The sequence below is a fragment of the Hippocampus comes genome, unplaced genomic scaffold, assembly GCF_001891065.2.
Source record: "Hippocampus comes isolate QL1 unplaced genomic scaffold, H_comes_QL1_v1.1 scaffold47, whole genome shotgun sequence".
NCBI classification, from domain to species: domain Eukaryota; kingdom Metazoa; phylum Chordata; class Actinopteri; order Syngnathiformes; family Syngnathidae; genus Hippocampus; species Hippocampus comes.
In genome coordinates, this window is record NW_017806029.1 from 784,278 (window position 1) to 809,357 (window position 25,080).

Sequence of the window (25,080 nt, forward strand, 5' to 3'; positions counted from 1 at the left end):
CTGTTCATCATAGAAGACGTTTTGCCTCTCATCCGAGAAGGCCTCATCAGTTCATGCAACAAGGTTTGGTTAGGACTGGTCCAGACTTGTTGCGTGAAGTCTCGATATGAGAGGTGAAACGTCTTATTACAGCAGTGAAGGCGTTTCTTTATTTTTGCTGTTGACTGAAAACATAATGCGGTTGGCATGAAAAAAAAACAACACGGGACAAGAGATCAACATTTCAGCTTTTATTTTGTGGTGTTTGCAGTTGGATCAATTCAGAGCACCTTTAATTTGAACCCTCTGATGTTGAATGGGAGTAAAAATATAGTAGCGCCTTCACTCGTGTGCAGTGTTGTGCGGTCGCGTCATCACAAGTAGCGTCATTAACTCATAACTAGTTCAAAAAAGACATATAATTCTGGAGCGTTTCAGTAGTTAACTCATTACTAATTTAAAAAAATTCTGGAGCGTTTCAGTAGTGAAGTCATTGCCTTAAACGTCTGCCGCTTGTTTTGAAGAACATCTAACTACCAGCAGGCATTACAATTCTTGGGCATCTCATCCATTAAATGTGGAGTAACATCTGTTCATTAGTCTTTGGGTCCATTCATGCAGCATATGTCAAAATTTTTTTCTTAGTCCCATAATTTCCAGACTATAGAGCGCACCTGATTAGAAGGCGAAACCACTACATTTTTAAAGGAAAAAAATATTTTGTACACACATAAGCCGCACCTGTGTATAAGCCGCAGGTGCCCATATTGTAACATGAGATATTTACAAAGAAAGACGGTACACAGGCGGCCGTTAGAAAAGTCTTTATATAAGCCGCTTCATGAAATAAGCCGCAGAGTTGAAAGCGTGTGACAAAAGTCGCGGCTTATAGTCCGGAAATTACGGTATATAAGATTATTCACTGTATTAATTGTATGTAGTTAATAGGGGAATTGCATGATATATGTATATTTTTTTGTGTCAACGCTATGATGAAAATCCTGTCTGTCAACTAATCCTTTGAATCTAATTGATATGATTTCAGTCCTGTAATTTAAAAAAAAAAATCACAGGAGGAAGGAGTGCTTTGCAGTTATGTATATTCACTGTCAATAGATAGCTGCTATACAGAATTAACGCGAAACAAAACAGCATCGACGTGGGTTTGTCACCCCTGTTCTAGGCCTACCCCAGCAAAGCGTTTCGTTTGGTGGGTATTTGTTGGCTCTGCCTCTTCCTCAACGCAAAAATAATTCATGAGTAGTTGTGATGCTCCAAACGTCATTGTGGAATTGTAAAGTCGACATATCTACCAGTCTGTACAACGATTACTGAGTGTAATGTCTCTTTCGCCTCAGGTATAGAGTTAACAGAAGACGGCTCTTTCGATGGAAACAGTCATTTCACTATTCGAGGTCGACTGATGTCGTTGGTGGAAAAAGTGTCTTCTCTGAAGAACAAGATTGTCAATCCGCCAAAGGAAAATGCAGATAGACAAGGCAGTAAGTTACCTGTATCCTAAAATCTGCACCATGCATAAATATGAAGCTAAGCAGTGAGGAATAGGCAACTCCTTTTTTCGTGATTTTTATTTATTTTTTTGCTCTTTGCTTTGGTGCCATCTTGTGGCTATCTTGGTGAAAAGGACCTATGTTCATTTAGTAAGTTCCACTGTCTGTGGCGTTTTCATGTTATTTTCAGAAAATAACATAAATTGTCAGGAACAGTGGCAATGTAAGATGGCCGCCCTCTGGCTTCATTCCCAATTCACGATACTGACATAACGCTGAAGGGGCAACACAAAGGGTGAAGTTCTTTCTTTGAGATGCTCACATTACTCCATGAATCATAAATTATTCATGTCCCCTCTCAACCTTAACAATGTGTAAAATGAATGTTTCCACAAAGCTCAAGATGTCAGCAGAGTTTTAGTTTATTGGATAATTTAGCTATCTGATTGACCGGAAATAAAGATTTATTGTCGGGAATCTGCTTGTAAGATTGTATCCATTTCTCTCCATTTGTCTCATCAGGTACATTACAGCAATTGATTTCAGAGACGATGGTTCGCTGGGCTCAGGAGTCGGTTATCGAGGATCCAGAGCTTGTCAGAGCCATGTTTGTCCTGTTGCACCGACAGTATGATGGCATTGGAGGACAGGTTCCATCCTGTTTTGTTTTTTTTTTTTGTTTGTTTGTTTTTTTTAATTTCCATCTTCCGAAATTGTCAACAAGTAAAGCTTATTGCAGGCAAAATGATAGGTGGCAGGGAGAACCTTCCCATCTGTGTCAAAATGGTGAAATGCCAACAAAAATGATTACATAAGGTGGATTCAGAGATACAATTCTGGAGTTTCTAAAAGATAGAAAGGCTGAGCTGGACGATTCTGCATTGAAATGAACGCTTTGCTGCTTTTAAGAGCAGTTCTTTTAGTACTCTATCATTATCCTCGCTAAATTGAAACTTTCCTTTATGTCATTATTGAAATAAACCAGTGTGCTCTCTGAGTCATTAATTATTTTTTTTACAGTAGACTGATATCAGTTAGGTTTTCTTAAATGTACAGTGCTCTCCCCCTCCCCCCGCCCCCTTTGCAAAGCATTGGATTATTTCATGCTCTTCCAAAAAAAAAAAAAAAGGTATTTCCTTACCTTGAAAGAAAACTGACTCGCATTCATGTAGAAAAAGCTAATTCAGGAATTACGCTAATTCGGCTTTGCTGGGGAACAAATCATCTAACCCGATTGAAAATTGTCCCAGCGATCATAAATAGAGGATACACATCCTAAATAAATCCTTCAATTCCATTTCAAATGTTTATTTCACTTGAATCCCGCATGCGTTGTAATTAGGAACACAACGTAGTCTAAAAAAATTAAATGATGACATTTACGTCCATGAAAATAGTATTGCTCAATGTTAAAGTGTGTCTGTGTCTTCTCCGTCTAGGTTCGGGCCCTCCCCAAGACTTACACAATAAACTCGGTATCAATCGAGGACACCATCAACCTGCTTGCTGCTCTTGGACAAATAAGATTGTTGCTGAGCGTACGAATGGGAAGAGAGGAGGAGAAGCTGATGATAAGGGGACTGGGGTGAAAAACATTTCCTCTTCTGTTCCTACAATCAACATTGGATTCACAAAACAATCTTTTCCGTTGACAACTTTAAACTTGGTGCAGAATTGTCAACCTATTCCATTGGTGGCCTTTTTTTTTTTAGACTGGATTTTTAAATCAAGCAAGTGTTCGTATTTGGATACAAACGTCAAGTGACAACGTGTTTTATTTTCTTCTGCAGTGATATTATGAACAATAAAGTCTTCTACCAGCATCCTAACTTGATGAGAGCTCTGGGGATGCATGAGACTGTCATGGAGGTCATGGTGAACGTACTCAGTGGCGTTTCTAAGGTATGCAAGGGCCGCCTGAAATATTAAAGATCTGCCAAGTGCATTCATTTTTTTTTTTTTTTTTAATTCTCGTCTCACATAAAAAGAACTTCCCCAACACGGCCATAACTTTAATATGAAGTCATATAAAATGTGATTGTTTACATAAGACCGATGTTTGTTCAGCAGTGTTTTGACAAAAGAATCGATTAGCTCGACATTCGGAATTCTTTCGACTGTGGGGAAATGATGATTTTCCAATTTGAAGCAATGAAGGTAAAGTGGAGTTCACTATTTCGTTTCAACCAGCAGAGGCACTGATGAATTCAATCTGACCGAAAAAAAGACCAACATGACATCCGCACTGGAAAGTTGATCTGCATCCATGCTTTGATGACTTTTGTGGGCAATACTAATCTGCTCAATGCAACAAATGGAAACATAGTTCTGAACACTTACAGAGTTTATCCCATTGTTTTAAAAATTGATATTTTTTTAAATAATTCTACTGCACTCATCACTCAATCCAAAAATAAAGTTTGGTTTTCACTTTGGCATTTTTGGTCTTTCCTCTTGTTACAATAGCCAATATCTTATCTTGACGTTTTGTTTTGCAGGAAATCACCTTTCCTAAAATGGTGGCCAACTGCTGTCGTTTTCTTTGTTACTTCTGTCGAATCAGCCGTCAAAACCAGAAAGCCATGTTTGACCATCTCAGCTACCTGCTGGAAAACAGCAGCGTTGGCCTTGGTGAGTTCCTGTCCGAGTAGAGCTGCACAGCCTTTCATAATATGCAACTGATCGAACGCCAAGGCAGGCACAGAGAGTAACTCTTTATTCCGGTAATTTTCAAACAAAAAGTGCTCCTGACGAGTTGGTGTAGTCATACAAAGTACTAAATTATAAAAAGTACTTCCTGTAAGTGCCACTAAAAAAGTGCTACAGAGTGGGGAAATACACAGGGGTAGTATTTTCAGGAAATAGACTAAATGGTTGTGTCCTTGATATTTGTACTGTCTTGTGTTCTCCTCAGCATCTCCATCGATGCGAGGAGCCACCCCTCTTGATGTGGCTGCTGCGTCAGTGATGGATAACAATGAATTGGCCCTTGCTTTGAGAGAGCCAGATTTGGAGAAGGTGAAGCTCATCATATGTATCATTCGGAACGTGTGTACGGTCACACTTGTGGATTTGCCAGAAAAAGGTTCACCTCGCTTAGCTGATGTTCTGCATATAGTGTATGCTGAGGCTTTGGAACCAGCATTTGCATCCTAAAATTGACAGATGCTTGAGTTTTACATGCAGCAAATATTTCAATCAACTTCCCTTTTAATGGTAATTGGCGGTAACTTGCATGTTGTGGGTAGGTTGTGCCCCACCCGCTCATTGGGCGTTATCATAAATAGACGCCCTTAACAGTGTTGGCTGTATGAGCTTTTGGGAGTACAACGATAGTAGGTGTATTGTCATTTATCACAACTAATAAATCATAAAAAGAGTACAGGCCCCAAAATCATGACATGGACGAAAACCTCACGTGCTCCCATTCATGTCAATGTAACTGCTGTGTGTTGTGATATTCCAGCTGCTGTAATAAGTAGCAGAAAGTGTGCATCGTCATATATTTGTATGCCATGTGTGAGTCACGACTGTAGGATGTGAGCCGCCCGAACCAAATCAAATCTCCGTCCTGCGAGCACACACACCTAAACAACAAGTAGCGATGATGACCCGTCACTTGATGTATGCCACCGGGCATTCAACGGATTATTGTTGCCCGTTTTTGGCTCATGGGTCCACGAGCTAATGCTAAAATTAGCTGTGTGTTTTCCGGTGTAAGGTAGGAGGGAGAAACGGCGGCGAGGACAATAACAGACACGAGTCAGAGTCCCGTGAGTGCCTATCGCAAAATATTTGTGGTATAGGAGTGCCATAAGCAGGAGCTAATTGTCTTGATATGTGATTGTGATACATATAGCCAACAGAGGGCGCTGTGGGTTTAGAGTTGATAGCATATGACAAGGCTTCCGGTAAACACAGTTCACGGAGATCACCATGCGTGCTGGCAACAATAAAGTTGAGCTCAGGCACATTTGTTCACTAAATGATGGCTCATCATATTAAGATGAACAACACACTAATGATAAAGTGGCTGCAATTATTGGCTCAGTCGGGCCATTTGATGACAGCGATACACATTTTTTGAGGTTAAAACCCCGAAGTGTGTGCAGACTCACTTTTATGAAGTCATCCCCAACTAAATGTACAACGAATGCAGCACAATTCTGGTTGTGAAATGCTGACTAATTCCTCTACAAATATAATGAAGCCAGTATATCCTCAACTCCTCCAAGGTTGGCAGGTGATCAGATTTATGGTAGGCGCATAGCTGTTAAGCCATGTTTCTTTTGAAGGGCTACTGCATGAAAAATAAAACCAACCCCCCCCCCCCCTCCCGAAAAATCCATAAATGTCAAACTTTAACCATGTTACATGTTACTCATTTTGATGTTATGCATGTGAAAAAATTCGATTTTGATACCATGGGACGTTTAATTTTTTTAACTTGATGTGCACTTGCTTAGGTGTTTATTTTTCTGAATCAGTATGAATACATGTGATTATTTTTCTTCTCAGGTCGTTCAGTATCTGGCTGGCTGCGGACTGCAGAGCTGCACGATGCTGGTGTGTAAAGGATATCCCGACATTGGTTGGAACCCCGTCGAAGGAGAACGCTACCTTGACTTCTTGCGTTTTGCCGTATTTTGCAATGGTGAACATTGAGCTCTTTAATATTTCTGCATCATTCTTTTTCTCTTCTTTCTTCAGCTCCTAAATTAATCAAGTTCTTGCCAAAGTAGCGCTCGGCACTACAATTGAGTTCTTGCTCTTCTGCGATAGGTGAAAGTGTGGAAGAGAATGCTAACCTTGTGGTGAGACTTCTTATCCGCCGACCGGAATGTTTCGGCCCAGCACTTCGGGGAGAAGGCGGTGACGGATTGTTGGCCACAATGGAAGAAGCAATTAAGATTTCCCTTGATCCCTTCAGAGATGGTCCTTCCTCTGCATCGGAAAGCAGCAACATTCTGTAAGACAGTGCCCAAAATTAAAAACACCATGCGATCACAGTTAGTATTGCATTCACTATATTTTGAGACTGTTACTTGATAGTCTGCAAGCTTATTTTGTTTTTACACAGAGGAGTGTTCAAGGAGAATTGAGTCATGGATGAATAACCTCTGAACCCCAAAATAAATAAATATACAGTCAAAACTCCGTTTTCGAACGTCTCAGTTATCGACCAAATCGGATTTCGACCAGAAAATTCAAGATTTTTACGCCTCAGATTACGACCGAAAACGGTTTTCGACCAAACTGAGCAAACCCGAATACGCCACTCGACTCCTCTCTGCTTCCTTGCACGAGGAAGTGACGCTTCCTCGTGTAACGTTTCTTGTGAGCAGACCGTGTTCAATAAAGATTTTTTTTTTTTTTAAAAAGAGCATGGTTTCGGTTTTCGAATAAATCGGGTTTCGAAAACCCTTCTTGAAAGGATTACATGTTTAAACCCTGGAGAACCCAAGAACCCTTTTCTTATTTGGAAAATGATGAATTATACATGAAATGACTGCTATATGTTAACTGAACACCAAAATATATGTTTTTTTCAAATATTTAATGCTTTAATCCTAATTTACTATTCGGGCCAAATTTGACCCTTTGGGATTTAAGGGTAGCATTTGAGTAGCAAAATTTTATAGGGGCCAAATTTGACCCCGTGGGTTCTCCAGGGAAATAGAGAGAGAGAGAGAGAGAGAGAGAGAGAGAGAGAGAGAGAGAGAGAGAGAGAATGTCAGGGTTTAGTGTGAATCCACCAATAGTTGCTGTTATTATATAAATGAACAAATACAAATCAATAAACCAAACATACACTAGAGTTCAAGTATTATCCAATTGTGTGTGTGTGTGTGTGTATACCTATACAGTAATGATGGGCTACAGGAAGAAGATGATACCATCCACTTGGGGAATGCCATCATGACCTTCTATGCGGCTCTCATTGACCTTCTTGGACGTTGCGGTCCAGAGATGCATGTGAGTGACACAAACAAACTCTCACATACACACACACACACACACGATTTTATCATAACCTAATCTATCACTATAATCCTTTTGCATCAGTTGATACACGCCGGTAAAGGTGAAGCAATCCGCATCAGAGCCATTCTAAGATCTCTGATTCCCATTGAAGATCTTGTGGGGGTCATCTGCATTCCATTCTCGATGCCGAACCTGGGAAAAGGTAACTACACCTCCTGTATCAGCTTCAATATTAGTATATCATCTCTTATTATTTTAGGTAAGAGTGAAAACTGGACAAATGTACTACTGTAGTATATTGCCTTACCCAGATGGAGTGGTGTTGGAGCCAGACATGTCAGCTGGCTTCTGTCCCGATCATAAAGCGGCCATGGTGCTGTTTTTGGACCGTGTATATGGTGTACAAGATCAGAATTTCCTTCTTCACCTGCTGGAAGTCGGCTTCCTACCAGACCTCAGAGCTGCAGCTTCATTGGACACTGTTAGTTTGGGTCCTTTGGTGTGCGTTCTATGTTTAATATTTTCTATTTTGTCGGGGTTCTTCAGGAATTGTGTCGCACACAATCTACTCGCTTCTCTGCAGTCGATCAGCAGAACGCTTTAAGAAATGGAGAATTTTGTAGCTAATGACATTTTAAAATATTTTAGGAACCGTCCCATATTGGTGTCGATTTCAACTTAATTAAGGCGTTATCGATGTGTAGCCTTTAAGCTCTACCATACAGGAACAAAATTTACAAAAAAAGATGTATGAGTTAGGAATTACACTGTGTTCCAAATTATTATCTGTTCTCGACATGGCATGAAAATTAACGAGGGGAATTATTTTGGCTAATGTAAGACACAAAATATATCAAACGTTACAATGTTTCTCCATCAATACTTTTCAATTAGCCGCTGGAGGAATTCTTTATTGCTGTGTTGTTTCGAATGGTCCAGGTGTGTTATGTTCTGGGTGGCTGCTGGAAGGCCAGCATATCTAAAGAAGGGTGTGACGTCAGAAAAGGGGAGTTACCTATTTGTCAATCAACTTTTTTTTTTCAAATGCCGTCTTGGCCCGAATATAAGATGGTGCTTTTTCATTGAAATAAGACTGAAAAAGTGGGGGTGGTCTTATATTCAGGGTCCAGCCATTATACCCATTCACGACGCTAGATGGCGCCAGATATCATTTTAGCGAATGCCGAACTTGACTCCGCAGGCCAAAGTGAACCCCTGTCACGAAGAATAAAAATAGCGGGAGCACGAAGAAGAAAAAATAGCGGTAAGAAAGAAAAGAGAAGAAAATAATAGAAGCGATAACAGAAAATTGAGAAACGTAGTGACAATCTGGTGGCAATCTGGAGAAAAGTGGGTCGAAGATCGGCCAGGTTAACCGGCAGCTGAGGAGAAGTTATGATGTGCTGTAATTTACATTTCAAAAACCAGAAGCAATTCATTTACGAATGTGATTGCACTTTAGTTTACATATTTAAATGTTCAGATAGTAAGATTTGAATGAGGCAAAATAACATGCTTTTTCTCTCAAATATATTGTTATAATCATTTGTTTCAGATGTACTGTAATTATTTTCTGTACAAAAATTTATTTAGTGTTCAAAAAGTCTTTTTTCAAACTTGAGTCTTGAAAAAGAGGGGGTCGTCTTATAATCAGGGCCGTCTTATATTCGGGCCAATACGGTACAAATTTATTTCCTGTAAATCACATTGACTATTAATAAGTGTACAAAAACAACAAATGCCTACTAATATGGAACACAGTTTACTGTATACCATATGTATCAAAGTCAAGGCCCGGGGGCCAGATCTGGCACGCCACATCATTTTATGTGGCCTGCGAAAGCAAATCAAGCATGTCAAGTTCCATGATGCTTGCTAAAGTCTGAACCAAAATTTCAAATTGTCATATGTAATCCACATTATTCATTATTCTTGACTTCTGATTTTAAAACTAGTTATACATCAATTTGTTGTGCGCTATGTAATATGTGGAGGTGATTAAACATTTATATGCTTTCCCAAAATTCATAACGGCCCTCCAAGGGAAACCGTAACAACAATGTGGCCCGCGACACAAATGAGTTTGACACCCCTGCTGTATACTATATAAACGATTGAATCATTCGCTTGGGAGCGCTTTAGCTTTCCTTTTTCCAAGTAACCATAAAATGTGTCATTTTCAGAACTGTTTCATCTCATTGTTGTATGCCTCTTTGTGGTGTTCAAATCCCCCCCACCCCTCTTTTCTTCCATGATTCTCTTTGTGTTAGGCAGCTCTTAGTGCCACAGACATGGCTCTTGCCCTCAATCGGTATCTCTGCACCGCAGTATTGCCCCTACTGACGAAATGTGCTCCACTGTTTGCGGGGACAGAGCCATTTGCATCACTGATCGATTCCCTCCTTCACACGGTTTACCGTTTGTCGAAAGGCTGCTGCCTTACCAAAGCACAGAGGGATTCCATTGAAGAGTGTCTTCTTGCTGTTTGTGGGTAAGAGGACAGTTTAAAGTTCTAAAATGGCATTTAAAAAAAGACTGCTTTGCAGCACTTACTCACGTTTGTTTGTTGACCAGTAATGGGCTCTTTGCACATAGCGCCGTGGCGTCATATCTGTTGTTGATAACCTGGTCTCTTCCGCTTCGGCGAACTCTTGAGAGGCGTGTATACATAGTCTGGAGTTGTTTTCTGTGGATATTTAACTGACACTTCCTCCCATTTTCGATGCAGTAAACTGAGACCTTCAATGATGCAGCATCTATTGAGGAGGCTTGTGTTTGACATTCCCTTGCTGAATGAACATACCAAGATGCCTTTGAAGGTGCGTCATGCGGGAATAGAATCTTTTCACCAACATTTATGTTTTAATTGAACAACCATTTCATTCTTTCAGCAAATGCAACTTGACTTGAAGTGATGTGTTTTACATCCAAGGTTTAGAAACCCCTTTTTTGAAAATGCTCTGTTACAATAGATACAAAATTTGCAAAATGCCAATTTTCCAACAGCTTTTGACCAATCACTTTGAGCGTTGCTGGAAGTACTACTGCCTGACTGGAGGTTGGGGCGGTTTTGGTGCCTCGTCTGATGAAGAACTTCACCTTTCGAGGAAATTATTCTGGGGAATATTTGATGCTCTCTCCCAAAAGGTAAGCAGAAATGTAGTATTTGGGTTACAACGGTGGTAACCCTGGACTCTTGACCGAGTTTTGTCACATGTTTACATGGACTTTCAAAACTCGAATATCGCCATTTCGAATGGTTAGTCTTAGAATTTGTCATAGCTGGACAATTACGTCGTCACTTTGTGACATTGTTGCCCTGGCGCAGGTCTATGTGCTAAAATTGATCAGCTTTCTGAAATAATTCTATTGAAGAGTATATTGCTCCATGCTACAGGACTCGACCAAAAGCATGGACGTGAATCAAATTAGCATAAAGGTCATTTAAATGATGATATGTGTGTGTCTTTGTTTGTTCAGCCATATGACCAGGAGCTGTTTAAGGTTGCGTTGTCATGCCTTAGCGCAGTGGGGGGAGCTCTTCCTCCAGATTATATGGAGTCAAAATACATGACCATGATGGACAAACAATCATCGATGGACTCTGAAGGAAACTTCACTCCACAGCCTGCAGACACTGCCAAGTATCTATATTTTGTATTTCTTTTCATCGTTTTGAATGACTGTCGCATATGAGGGGCCGTTAGGGACACAATTTTGACGCTTACTACTGAAATTCTACGAAACACACTCGTGAAATTTCTGTTGCTCGTTAACACCACTAAAATGCTCTCATGGGCAGTACACACGAGTGAAATGTTGTTTTCTCATCAACACGACTGAAATGTGCTCATACACAATGCCGAAAGGCTCTCATACTCGCATCTAAAACGCTTTCCAAACAAGTTCCTAAGTCTTATTCCTACGATTGCTCTTGTTTTGTCTTTCATAGTGTGTCTGTCCCGGAAAAATTAGACAGTTTCATAGCCAGATATGCAGAGCATAACCATGAGAAGTGGTGTTTCGAAAAGGTAAACCACATGTACATTCATTTTCCTTATAATTAAATTCAGTAAATACTTAAATGTTTAGATGATTTGGCATATCCCCCCCCCCCCCCTTTTTTTTTTTTTTCATTTTTCCAAAGGGTGGGTCTTTGGGGGAAATGGTCGGAAAATGCTTCAAATGTCAATTTAAGTGTCAACACAGGATGTCACATGAAAATACTTTTCAACGTGGAATTGTTCCATATTTCTGTATTTAGAGAAAACCTGATCTGGTCTCGTGTTGGTTTATTTGCTTTAGGATAAAGAGTTCTATTGTTGGCCAATCAGAGAGTCTCTCAAGACCATGCTTTCTTGGGGGTGGAGTATCAACAGAATACGAGAGAGTGACCCTGCCAGCAAATCTAGGAGGATATCGCTTGCCAGCCAGGTAAACATTTTCTGGACGTTTCCAGGACATTTATAGCTGGTGTAGTACGTTAGACAAGATAGTACATCCAACAATACTATTACATACCCAGCGCCACCGAACATAGTCATCATATATTTTGCGCCTTGCATGGTTTGCATTCAGCCATTACTTGGGTGTTTATTCCTTTTTCACATTTTGAGGGGACATTTTACTTTGCTTTTTCTTTCTTACCGTACTCTCTGGAGCGATAAGAAGTTTTTCATGAATCATAAAACAACAATTGCCAGTGTTTCAGCAGGCTCTCCAGATTCAATATCGGTGACTTCAACCTGCTGGTCACACATTGGTCGAATTGATTTGTCATCTCCACCCCTTTATTGAGCTTCGTACAAAGAATTGAGGATCGACTACTTGAAACAACCAAATAAACACATATGCTAGCAATTGCTGAGCCTATCCTCTGTGAAAGAAAAAAATGTCTTTATCTGACTGATTGTTTAATGTGGCTTCAAGAACAATAAAACACTCAGAAAAAAAAAAATCTGTCAACCAGTATATGTTATTCAAAACAATGTGAGCATTTAGAATAGTTGCCTGTGATTGACTGTTGACCAGTCCAGAGTGTTGTCTGGATTTCGCCCCAAGACAGCTGGGATAGGCTCCAGCGTCCTGCGACCTTGAACAGGATAAGCAAGTTTAGAAACTGGATGAATTAAGAAAAGCTTTTTTAATAACAAAACAATAATCATTTGTTCCTCAGCTGTCCTTCGAAGGAGCTCAGTCTTTCAATCCGAGACCCATTGATATGAGCAATGTTACTCTGTCCAGAGACACACAGGTACACTTAACATTTTTTGTCAAAACATGACATAAGTGCACGCTGATACCAATAAACTTCTCAATTTGTTATGAGAATTGAAGAATGACCGGACCTATGCAATACAACAGTCAAATGTTGTGTTTTGCAGTCAATGGCGGAACTGCTTGCAGAGAACTATCACAACATCTGGGCCAGGAAAAAGAAAATTGAGCTCGAAGCCAAAGGTGTGGTTTCGAAAATAGAGTGGCTTTTACGCATGAATATGTTTCAATTTGATGTATTCTGCCAAGCTCATATTTTTTCACAGGTACATTGGAGTGCTTGTTATCTTATTTCTTGTCTCTGTGTGCCAGGTGGAGGAAATCACCCCTTATTGGTTCCCTTTGACACACTGACTGCCAAAGAGAAATTAAAAGACAGACAAAAAGCACAAGATGTCCTGAAGTTCCTCCAGATCAATGGTTACATTGTGTCAAGGTAGGAAATATATTCATACCCACATGTGAAAGTTGGTATTATTAATTTCCAAACCCCCTCTCCGGATTTATTATTCAAAATGTAGTTTCGAAATGCCAATTAGATAAGACACACAAAAAATCCAAACCTACCTTCAGGATTTTCTGGTAGACAGGAGAACTCATTATCCCATCAATCACAGTAAATTGTCTTGGTCCTGAGGTAGTAAAGCAGCCCCAGACCATCACATTGGCACCACCATGCCTCCAAACCCCCTCTCCGGATTTACTGTATTATTCAAAATGCAGTTTCGAAATGCCAATTTAATATCATATGACACCCAAAAAATCCAAACCTACCTTCAGGATTTTCTGGTAGACAGGAGAACTCATTATCCCATCAATCACAGTAAATTGTCTTGGTCCTGAGGTAGTAAAGCAGCCCCAGACCATCACATTGGCACCACCATGCTTCACTGTTAGCATCATGCTCTTTTTAATCGAATGCTGTGTCATTTTTACACCAGATGTAAGGGCCCGCACATCTTCCAAAAAAGAAAGACTCATCAGTCCACCAAATGTTTTTTCAAAAGTCTTGAGGATCATCAAGGTGTCTTTTGGCAAATGTGAGGACGAGCATTTGTGGTCTTTTTGGACAGCAGTGATTTTCACTTGGGAACTCTCCCATCGATGCCATTTTTGGCGAGTGTCTCTCTTATGGTCGAGTCGTAATAGCTCAATAAATAATAAAGAAATGAGTGAAAATAAATTCAAGCTTAACCAAACAAGTGAGTTTTGAAGCCATCATCAGAATATTGATGTAAAATATAAAACCAAAGAACATTAGCCTTGTGTACTCTGCCGACATAGAACTGGCCGCATTTTATGCTTCCGCTAAAATTCATGAGGAAAAAAAAAAGTATCTGTATTGAGACTTTATTGTTTTCAGAGGTATGAAGTCACAGGAGTTGGATTTACCAGCCATCGAGAAACGATTTGCCTACACCTTCCTTCAGCAGCTCATCAAATATGTCGACCAGGCCCATGAGCTCATGATGAAGTTTGGTGAGACCCTTCCATCCTAATTTTATAACAGCTGCTTGACAAAAGCCACATAACGTCTGCTTCATTCAGTTTTCGACGAGTTCACAAAGTGGTTCATTGTAAAAGATGAGCCAATGGGGGGGAAAAAAATGTGAATACAAGACTACATGTACCCATATTAGTCTTTGATTCTCTCTCTAGACATCGGAACAAGACAAAAGGGAGTAAAGAGTCCTCATGAACAGCAAGTGAAGTTCTTTGGAAAGGTCAGAACTCAGAAGCATTTCATTCAACAACCCAGAAAAATGAAAAAAAATGTTGACTCGTGATGGTAGTTGACCCTTGGATCCCAACACACACACATTTCTACCAATTGTAAATTTAATCCACAGGTCGTCTTGCCTTTGGTTGATCAGTACTTCAAGAACCATCGTCTGTACTTCTTATCCACGTCCATTCATCCCATAAGCAGTGGTGGCCATGCCTCCAACAAGGAGAAAGAGATGGTAACAAGGTAATTGTGACTAACAATTCCTGGAATGATAGCAGTGACAGGATTTGCCAAATTCCCATACTGGTGCTTGAAATTTCAACTAGACATTGAATGTTGGAAAAAGCAACTGTTTGTCCAAGGGATTTGTTTCTCATTCTCCTTTGTCTTTTTTCCTCTCGGGTGTCTCAGGACTGTTTTTTAATTTTTTTTTCTTCTTCCCTCCCTGCCTCTTCTTCCTCAATTATTATTTTTTTTTCTAGTCTTTTCTGCAAACTGGGAGTACTTGTCAGAAATAGGATATCCTTATTTGGTAAGAATGGTTTATGGCTATTGCTTGCACTTCTGATCACAAGCTCAAACTCCCATCCAAACCCACCCCTCTTTGTTTAAAAAAAAAAAGCCAGAGCTCGATTTGGATTTGCATGAATCCAGTATGATTTGATTAATGAGTGTGGAAAGCATTTTTAGCGAACAGTAACGGAGTGATATCATACACCAAGGTGTGTGTATGCATGTGTGTGGGCACATATATGTGCGAGGCTTTTAAAGAGACGTGATGTGATGATGACATTTTACGACACATTATTGTATTTTATTGGATTTGTTACGCTTTAAAAAAAAAAAACGTCTTCAGCTCTTATTTTTCAACTTTCCAGAAGGTGTCAGGAGAAGGCATTGTCTGTCTGTCTCTTTAAAAAGTTTTGGATCACATTGAGAAAGACAAGCTGGGCAATTGGGACTGTGTGGCTTGGTCATTATGATGGATCTGTTTCGTTCATGAGTGCGTGCAACGAATGGAGCGGATTCCTCTTCGGTCTGTCATGGTGGATCCTGTCATGGTGAATCGTTTTACCAGTTGTTCTACATTCCCACCCTCACCTACCGTCATGAGCTGCCATCTTGACTCCTTATGCAGATGGATGGATGGTCCGGCCAAGAGGGCTTTTGCATCACCTACTTTTATGATTCTGTGTAAACTTTAAGATGTCTATCCACCTTATTCCTGAGGGCTCTCATGGATAAACGAATTTGTGCGTGACTTCCGGAAAAAGACTTTCGGTAAATTTGTTGCAGCAGGTTTTGTTTCACAGAGCGGTTTATTTGAATTTTTTTTTTCTCACCCCCTTTTGAAAGTAATCATAAGCCCCCATTTCATTGAAAAATATCTTGCATGGTGTGGGAACTTTTTGCGGTGTTGGTGGTTGTACTAACAAGCAGAAGAAGTTGAATCTGTGACTACAGAGCAATGTTTTGAACAACAGGCTGCCCGGACGAGGAGAGAGCCATATGACATGTCGTCGGTAGTGTTAGGTTTGGCTGGCTCCTACATCTGCTAAATAAGAAACCTCCGTAAACAAAACGTGACCAATTTTCTTACTGTGTAAGCACTGATACTCCTCAAAGCTTTTGAGATTGCTTCTTGCCTCACATCGGAAGTGACAGAGTTCGGAAAGTAATCCAACATGTGACTATCCCTTGTCGCCGGCATCTTTTTGACGTCATCCTCCTCCCCCACTACATTAGCAGGAAGCGGGACTGAAATATTTTCACTTCGAAGATGCAACAACAATAATTGTCACGTTGTTTAACTTTGTGACCGTCTTAGAAAGTGGACTCACACAGTTTCCCACAAAAAAAAACAAAAAAACACTGGTTTCGCTCGACAGGAAGTCGCACACCTATTTCGCCTACGCAAAGTCTCATGGGACGTAGAAACAAGGTAGAATGGTTTTTAGGTAATACTTCGAAAAGTAGAAAGAACTGATATCATTGTACATATTTGTACCTTATTAATTTACTATTGTTTAAAACATATATATATATATTTTGCTCTAAAAGTGATGCCTTGCTGTGCAATAGATATATTTTTATGTATTTTATTTAATGTATATGATGGAAGATATTTCTTTTGTTCCCACCATCCCCCACTCCTCAACAGCTTAAATTTCTGATTTGCGTTCTGTGGCTGTCATGTCAAATTATTTGATGTTTTCTTCTTTTTTTTTCCCCCCCCCCTTCCTTTGCTTTCATTTTTTTCTGATTTCTCATTTCCCCTCTTAGGTAATAATGCCACATCCATCGTAAATTGTTTGCAGATACTGGGGCAAAGTCTGGATGCCAGGTAATGGGGGAAAAAAAAAGTTTATTGTAAAATTGTGTTCGTACTTAATACCTCACTTAACAATACTTTTTCAAGGCACTGTACCATAGATATGAACAGGTGTCAAAATAACTGCAAAAGAAGAGAAAAATACTGTATGTAGCCAATACATCAAATGTGTCGGAAGCACTTTCTGCCACTCGCAGTCAAATCTTATCATATTTTGCCCTTGTGTAGGAGTTTATTTGCTTCCTTTGACTTTACGAATACACTGGATTTGGATCAAACATCTTTGTCAATCCAATGATTGATGACAAACACCAACTAACTAATTCAATGCTATCCCGTATCAGGACAGTGATGAAGACAGGCTTGGAATCAGTCAAGACAGCACTGCAGTCCTACTTCGACAGTGCAGCGGAAGCTTTGGAGAAGACGCAAGAGAACTTGAAGCTTGGTCAATTTACTCACAGCAAAGAACAGCCCCGAGGAGTCCCTCAGATCATCAACTACACTACCTTTGGCTTGCTTCCGATCCTGTCCTCCTTGTTTGAACACATTGGAAAGAATAATTTTGGAGAAGATCTGATATGTGCGTACATCCATTTTTTATTCATATAAATGGGACACAGATTTGCTCCTCGAGCTGTAATTTTTTTTCTTTTGTACCTGTACATGCATATGCCAAGTTACACTTGTGAAAGTCAATAAAGGGAGGCATTTTGAAATTTGAAAATTAATTCTACAATTCATTTTTAAACAATGAATGACATTACCCATGAATGTGAATTGATGAATTGAAATCTTGTATTGATTCTGTCTTGATTAGTCGATGAGGTCCAGGTTTCCTGCTACAGAATTCTCAAGAGCCTCTACTTTCTGGGAACCAATGAAAGCATATATGTTGAGAGGTATGTATGTCATAATCCCTTCAACCATAGTATGTTCATTTCTGTTCGCTTGTTGAAACAAGTCAATAGACCAGGAAAATAACTCTTGCCTTTTTGAGTTTGTTAGGGTATTTTATATCAAGCCTACAAGGCTGTCGAGCAGGGGTCTTCGATCCTGTTCCTCGAGGGCTGCTGTCCTGCCTATTTTGCATCTCTCCCTCCTGCAACACACCTAATTCAACTGATCAGATAATCATCAAGAAGTTGGATAATGAGCCTGATCATTTGAATCAGATGTGGCGCAGGAGGGAGAGATGGGAATCGAATAGGACAGCTGCCCTCGAGGAACAGGATTGAAGCCCCTTGCTGTATATGAAATTAAGCACTTGTAGTAACAAAACTTTGTCATTTGTCTCTTTGAGTTTGTTAGGGTATTTTATATCAAGCCTACAAGGCTGTCGAGCAGGGGTCTTCGATCCTGTTCCTCGAGGGCTGCTGTCCTGCCTATTTTGCATCTCTCCCTCCTGCAACATACCTGATTCAACTGATCAGATAATGAGCAAGAAGTTGGATAATGATCCTGATCAGTTGAATCAGGTGTGATGCAGCGGGGAGAGATGGGAATCGGGGTAGGACAGCGGCCCTCAAGGAACAGGATTGAAGCCCCTTGCTGTATATGTAATTAAGCACTCATAGTAAAAAAACTGTGTCATTTGTCTGCTCTTGTTGGACTATTTCTGATAACTCACAGTTGCATACTTTTTAGGAAATTATTGATGCATCATGCACTATTTTCCATTTGAAACTTGTCTTTTCCAGACATCGGCCAGCATTAGGAAAATGTTTGGCTGCTTTTTCAACAGCCTTCCCGGTTGCCTTCCTTGAACCTCACATCAACAATTTCAACAACTTCTCAATCTACAACAGCAAAAGACCTAAAGACAGAACTGGTATAATTTTGCTGAAAACACACACACACACACACACGTATTGGTTGCGTAAAGAATGCAAGCAGTTGTGACAAAGCAGGCATTCAAACTGTCTATTTTTTTAAAGAGTGCTTTTAAGTGTGGCATCAAATGTACTTTTTGCGTTAATATCAATATTTGTGTGTGTATATATTGGAATAATCTGGTTTGCATTGCAGCTCTTGGTCTGCCAAGCCAGGTCGAAGATGTTTGTCCACTGATTCCAAATTTGGACAGATCTCTGGAAGAAATCATTGAGGTGGCAGAGTCTGGCATGAAATATACTCAAATGCCTCATGTCGTGGAGGTATGTCATCAATTCTTTTTCCGACAACCGACCTCAAGTGAGACATCTTCAACTACAACCAGCTTTTTTTTTTTAATGTTTATATTCACGCAGGTGATTTTACCAGTTTTGTGCAGCTACATGTCTCACTGGTGGGAACACGGGCCAGAGAACAACCCAGACCGAGCCGACAGCTGCTGTACATGTGTGACCTCTGAACATATGAACATATTACTTGGAAACATCTTGAAGATCATCTACAACAATTTAGGGGTGGATGAGGGGGCCTGGATGAAAAGACTAGCTGGTAATCCGAATGACACACCGAGGGCCGAGTTCATTCAAACATTGCGTGACTTTTGTGTCTCGCGTGTTCAAATGAGCTGACATGCACGTATTTGGCTGAGAAATTGCCCTCTTTGCAAATGAACTTCGTTGATAAACAACATGTAATTCACCAACACCAGTGCTATATCCACATTCATTTTGAGTGACGCAAATAACGTCGATAGAGAGGTGGTGGAAAATCGGCGCTCCCCTCTGCATGTTTTGGGATATGGGAGGAAACCGGAGTACCCGGAGAAAACCCACACAGGCACGGGGAAAACATGCAAACTCCACACAGGAAGGATAGCGCCCGGATTCAAACCCTGGACCTCTGTCCTGTGAGGCGGACGTAATAACCAGTCACCCACCGCCTTACTCATGCAATTATAAATAAAATTGATTTAAATATGTTAAATGTACATGTAACATTTGGAAACATTTTGTTTTACTGACATAAAATTAATTAACCAAATGTTTAATTCGATAATTAAAAGAGAAACACACATAAAAACATAAAAAATACCATAGTTTATTTCACTAATAAAATTCGGCATTATTCTTTCAATTTGAAAGAAGTAATTAACGACTTGTTAAATACATTTGATGAATGAATGAATTTTTGTTAGTTCAAAAAACCCATCCTCATGAATACGCCGCTAGATTCCGCAAAACTGTTCGATAAATAACCCCTCTCTTTTTTCCTTCAGTGTTTTCTCAACCAATCATCAGCAAGGCCAAATCCCAGTTGCTCAAGACCCACTTTTTGCCTCTGATGAAGAAACTTAGAAAAGTGAGTACTGTTTTGTGGTTTCATATGGAATAGAAAACAACCAAAAAAACTATTTTTGTTCGCAGGTATACCGGTAAAAAAATGATGCATTTTAACGGTCAAAACAAGATTCCCAAAAAGTCACTCACAGGAGCTCCTCATGGTAAAATCGTGCGCACGTCTATCATAACAGGACCACATGATAAAGTCTCAAGAACCTATTTACAAAGTCATCTGTTTTTTATTAAAGCAGTCATTTTAAGTGTGGTTGCACGGATCACAATTTTCTGCCCGATCAACAATCTTTAAAATGCCTTATCCTGATTTTTGTTGATTTATTTTATTTTATCTATTCATTTTTTTTTCATAGCCAACAGCATACTCCTTTGATGCTTGTGTTTTATTTTTATTTTTTTCCCTTTCCCCCCCAAGGAGTTGCCATGAAAAAATTTGGCAAGGACACCCTTTCATCGCTCCTTGCTGTTTTGATTTTAACCCCTTCAAGGACAATGGTTATACTACAGCTTATCATGTTATCAGGTTACCGGGTGCATGAAAGGGTTCAATGTAATGCTCTCAATTGAATTTCTTTACATTGAATGTACGGCGGGGGTGACTGTCGCGTTCAACGTGAACGGTTTTTCGTCTGTGATTTTTTTTTTTCTTTGTCATAACATGTAGAAAGCAGAAGTTGTGCTGATGGATGAGGAACAAAGCAAGGCAGAGGGCAGGGGTGAGATCTCAGAAACTGAGCTTCTCATCATGGATCAATTCTCAGTCCTTGTCAGAGACCTCTACGCCTTTTATCCCCTTCTCATCCGATTTGTTGACTACAACAGGTAAAATGCATTTGGTGTTTCCGACACACGAATGACTCGACTTTAAGTTGTATTTACTGTCCTGTAATATTTACATACTACGAGCATTACTCGTGATTTCAATTACGAAGCACTTAAAATCGAATTTGAATGTAATCACATTTCTTAATATTCTGACAGGGCCACGTGGCTGAAAGAGTCGAATCCAGAGGCAGAAGTGTTGTTCCAGATGGTGGCTGAAGTTTTTATCTTCTGGGCAAAGTCTCATGTAAGGCAGTGAAAACATGGCCTCACATAGGGCATTGCCCCACCCCTCCCTTAAAAGATCAAATCACTTTTCCCTAATACAGAACTTCAAGAGAGAGGAACAGAACTTTGTGGTTCAGAATGAAATCAACAACATGTCCTTCCTCATCTCAGATTCCAAGTGTAAAATGTCAAAGGTATGATATACCACTTTTATAACCCGATTATTTTTTTTTTTAGTAACCAACTAATATACATAGATTCACTGATGTCAGTGAAGGTTTATAATTTCTTGGCATATAGTGGCAAAATAGTCAACTATTTTGTCTGTGTCTGTCATCCCCCTGTGGCCAAACTCCGCTCTAGGTCATAGTCTCATACCAGGAGAGGAAGAAGTTGAGGAGAAAGGGAGACCGATATTCAATGCAGACCAGTCTGATCGTGGCAGCGCTGAAGCGACTACTGCCCGTAGGACTTAATGTTTGTGTTCCTGGTGAACAAGAGCTCATTGCTCTCGCTAAGAGCCGATTCTCACAGGTATTAAAGGGAAAACAACTTCTATCCAGCCATCCATTTTCCGAACTGCTTATCCTCACATTACTCGTAAATCTTTTTTTCTTTTTTCTTTTTTTTTTTAACCTTGTGCTTCTATTATAATTCATTTCCTAAATATGGCTTACAATTCATCCCAATGGGGATTAAAAACGGGTTATCACAAATATTTGCAGCCATGCCTTTGCTGTGTTCAAATTTGAAATTATACAGTGCTTGGATTTGTCATTTGAAAGGCTATGACGTATGTTATTTTTACAGAAAGACACTGAGGATGAAGTGCGCGAAGTCATTCGAAACAATCTCCATCTACAAGGAAAGGTACAAGTCATTCACAGTAAATTAGGTTTGTCAAATCTTTACAGCAGAGGATGTGATGGATGCACTTTGGATGATTTACTGTGGATCTCAAAATGTGGTATTACCGAGTACTAAGAGTGGTACATTCCAGAACACGGATGGCAAAGTCAAGGCCCGGGGGCCAGATCTGGCCCGCCACAACATTTTATGTGGCCCGCGAAAGCAAATCAAGCATGTCAAGTTCCATGATGCTTGCTAAAGTCTGAACCAAAATTTCAAATTGTCATATGTAATCCACAATAACCGTCATCATTCTTGACTTCTGATTGAAAAAATAGTTATTGATCAATTTGTTGTGCGCTGTGTATGTAATATGTGGAGGGGATTAAACATTTATATGGTTTCCCAAAATTCAGAACGGCCCTCCAAGGGAAACCGTAACTACAATGTGGCCCGCGACAAAAATGAGTTTGACACCCCTGTAACTTGAAAAAAAAAATTCCTGCTCAAGTATTCGGTTTTTATTTTTGTTAAACATAATGACCCAACTTCATTGGAATTGGGCTTGTTTTTACGCCTCTCTGTTTTAATATTGGTCATTATGGTAGTACAGGTGGTACATGGTGTCAAAGGTTTGATGTCAACTGATTTCGGTAATGTTGCGTTTGTTTGTGTGCATTTCAAGTTGCAGGACCCTGCTATTCGCTGGCAAAGGGCCCTGTACAGAGACATTCTGAATCACTGCGGTAACGCCTTAGACCCAGAGAAGAATGTGGAAAGAGTGCTGGACATTGCTCATGTCCTCTTCCACTTGGACCAGGTTATAGTTAGAATAAAATTTATTGCTTACAGTCGGAGATAAAACATTTTACACATACGCAGTAATATCACTGTTATGGTTCCAAAATCATCACGTTTACCTGTTATGCTATTGCTAAAAATACAATTTTGAAATTATGAAATCTGAATTACAGATGCAATAATAATGATTCGAAAAGATCCATCGAAAATATTATATTTCTTCTAAAGGGCTTCTATTCAAGTTTTGTGTTCACCCTTTTTTTCCTTAAATATCCATGAACTGTAAAGCCTCTGAGTCTTGTTGTCCTTTCAGGTTGAGCATCCTCAGCGCAGTAAAAAGGCCGTGTGGCACAAGTTACTGTCCAAACAGAGAAAGAGAGCTGTCGTTGCTTGCTTCAGGATGGCTCCTCTCTACAATCTGCCCAGGTAAATTGCACGACTCATAAAAAGTTCGCGATATTTGGCTTTCAGGTGAAATGTATGCAAAATGTAAAAAGTTCACGCTACAGTGATATCATATTATGAAAGTAGGACATTTAAGTAGAAGGACGCACTGGTGATGCTCCAATTGAACCAGGATATTTATCGGTTGATTCAAGGATCAAACGCCTTGTGAATTTTGCAGTTAAGCTCATCGTTAAAGAACAGCAACTTGTGCCAAAAGTACTGAAACATGAAAAAGTGGACATCTGTTTTCAAAATGTTAGAAAAGGTCACATTAAAGTCCCTTGGAAAGGTTTGAATGCATTTTAGGCTTGTCCTTAAATTTTACAGGAAAGCCAAATATCGCTAACTTTTTGCACTCTAGCGCACGCTGTACTTTTTTTTTTTTTTTTAAATCAGTTACATTACTATACTACATGCAAATGATTGAGTCTATGAATGATCTCCTCCAATCTAGACATCGGGCTGTCAACTTGTTCCTCCAGGGCTATGAGAAATCCTGGATTGAGGCGGAAGAACACTTCTTTGAAGATAAACTCATAGAGGACCTTGCTGTAAGTTCACACGGCGCACAGTTGCAGTTTGAGGCACAAGAGCGTTCAGATTGAGCAAATTCTCTTGATCTTATGCATATCATGTTGTTGAAGCCTGGTCAGGCTTATAATGAGCTGGATGAATGAGAATGTTCAAAGGCATCTTCCCTGAAAGCGTTCCCTTGCGTCTTGAATATAACCACTTCACGCGTTTCACCTATCGCGGGTTGTTTTTGAAACGTAACCCCTGCGATGAATGAGGGTTCACCGTATAGAAAGACTTTTAGTCATGTAAAGGTACCATTGCGCAGTCGTATCACCCAATGACAGCTTTGTCGGAGTACGCCGTCATTTGACAGAAATGAAATGAGTTTATTGACAGCAAGACATAAAATGATGTGCTATAATTCTTGATCCTTGATGAAAGTACCGTATTGGCCCGAATATAAGACGGTGTTTTTTTGCATTGAAATAAGACTGAAAAAGTGGGGGTCGTCTTATATTCGGGGTCTAGACATTACACCCATTTGCAACGCTAGATGGTGCCAGATATCATTGAAGCGAATGATGAACTTGACTCCCCAGGCCAAAGTGAACCCCCGCCACAGACACTAAAAATAAAAATAGCGGTAACACGAAGAAGAAAAATAAAAAATAGCGGTAAGGAAAAGAGAAGAAAATAATAGAAGAGATAATCTAGTGACAATCTGGAGAAAAGTGGGTCGATGATCGGCCAGGTTAACCGGCACCTGAGGAGAAGTTTTGATGTAATTTACATTTCAAAAACCAGAAGCCATTCATTTACGAATGTGATTGCATTTTAGATGCGAATGAGGCAAACGAACATGCTTTTTCTCTCAAATATATTGTTATAATCATCGTTTCAGATGTACTGTAATTATTTTCTGTATAAAAATTAATTTGGTGTTCAAAAAGTCTTTTTTCAAACTTGAGTCTTGAAAAAGAGGGGGTCGTCTTATAATCAGGGCCGTCTCATATTCGGGCCAATACGGTATGTCACAGATACGGGGAGCTGGGAATTAATTGTCTTATTGTTCTATTTTTCAGTTGAATAAGCGAGTATTGCAAATGTCGATGTATTGCTAGGAAGTCGAAGAATTAACAGGTGCTGAAAATACGCTTCAGAAATCAAGTGACCAAGAGCCATTTGAAGAGGTCGAGGGAATGAAACGCATCGATCCACTCCATCAGCTCATCCAGCTTTTCAGTAGAACGGCTCTGACAGACAAGTGGTGGGTTACACTCACGTTGCATGTCGCGGAATGTCTTTTTTTTTTTTTTTGTTTTTTTTTAGCATTTCAGAATCAAATAATGGACATGT

The 25,080-nt window shown here is 39.8% G+C and overlaps 1 protein-coding gene across 1 annotated transcript in view; it reads left to right on the plus strand.

Moving 5' to 3' along the window:
* ryr2a (ryanodine receptor 2a (cardiac)) overlaps positions 1-25,080 on the plus strand; it is a 136,653-nt gene that overhangs the window by 88,834 nt on the left and 22,739 nt on the right. The window contains exons 42-81 of the mRNA XM_019892584.1: positions 1,338-1,481; positions 2,013-2,140; positions 2,930-3,075; positions 3,281-3,392; positions 3,989-4,121; positions 4,405-4,508; positions 6,009-6,144; positions 6,273-6,459; positions 7,358-7,466; positions 7,557-7,677; positions 7,787-7,956; positions 9,746-9,966; positions 10,204-10,294; positions 10,482-10,622; positions 10,956-11,119; positions 11,428-11,524; positions 11,781-11,909; positions 12,652-12,729; positions 12,860-12,935; positions 13,065-13,188; positions 14,116-14,231; positions 14,412-14,476; positions 14,603-14,724; positions 14,964-15,013; positions 16,765-16,825; positions 17,158-17,396; positions 17,634-17,715; positions 18,514-18,644; positions 18,842-18,969; positions 19,063-19,255; positions 19,983-20,065; positions 20,726-20,883; positions 21,043-21,130; positions 21,213-21,305; positions 21,475-21,645; positions 21,922-21,981; positions 22,646-22,780; positions 23,075-23,187; positions 23,663-23,759; positions 24,885-24,991. Of these exons, the coding sequence (XP_019748143.1) occupies positions 1,338-1,481; positions 2,013-2,140; positions 2,930-3,075; positions 3,281-3,392; positions 3,989-4,121; positions 4,405-4,508; positions 6,009-6,144; positions 6,273-6,459; positions 7,358-7,466; positions 7,557-7,677; positions 7,787-7,956; positions 9,746-9,966; positions 10,204-10,294; positions 10,482-10,622; positions 10,956-11,119; positions 11,428-11,524; positions 11,781-11,909; positions 12,652-12,729; positions 12,860-12,935; positions 13,065-13,188; positions 14,116-14,231; positions 14,412-14,476; positions 14,603-14,724; positions 14,964-15,013; positions 16,765-16,825; positions 17,158-17,396; positions 17,634-17,715; positions 18,514-18,644; positions 18,842-18,969; positions 19,063-19,255; positions 19,983-20,065; positions 20,726-20,883; positions 21,043-21,130; positions 21,213-21,305; positions 21,475-21,645; positions 21,922-21,981; positions 22,646-22,780; positions 23,075-23,187; positions 23,663-23,759; positions 24,885-24,991 (4,903 nt within the window). The remainder of the gene's footprint in view (positions 1-1,337; positions 1,482-2,012; positions 2,141-2,929; positions 3,076-3,280; positions 3,393-3,988; positions 4,122-4,404; positions 4,509-6,008; positions 6,145-6,272; positions 6,460-7,357; positions 7,467-7,556; positions 7,678-7,786; positions 7,957-9,745; positions 9,967-10,203; positions 10,295-10,481; positions 10,623-10,955; positions 11,120-11,427; positions 11,525-11,780; positions 11,910-12,651; positions 12,730-12,859; positions 12,936-13,064; positions 13,189-14,115; positions 14,232-14,411; positions 14,477-14,602; positions 14,725-14,963; positions 15,014-16,764; positions 16,826-17,157; positions 17,397-17,633; positions 17,716-18,513; positions 18,645-18,841; positions 18,970-19,062; positions 19,256-19,982; positions 20,066-20,725; positions 20,884-21,042; positions 21,131-21,212; positions 21,306-21,474; positions 21,646-21,921; positions 21,982-22,645; positions 22,781-23,074; positions 23,188-23,662; positions 23,760-24,884; positions 24,992-25,080) is intronic.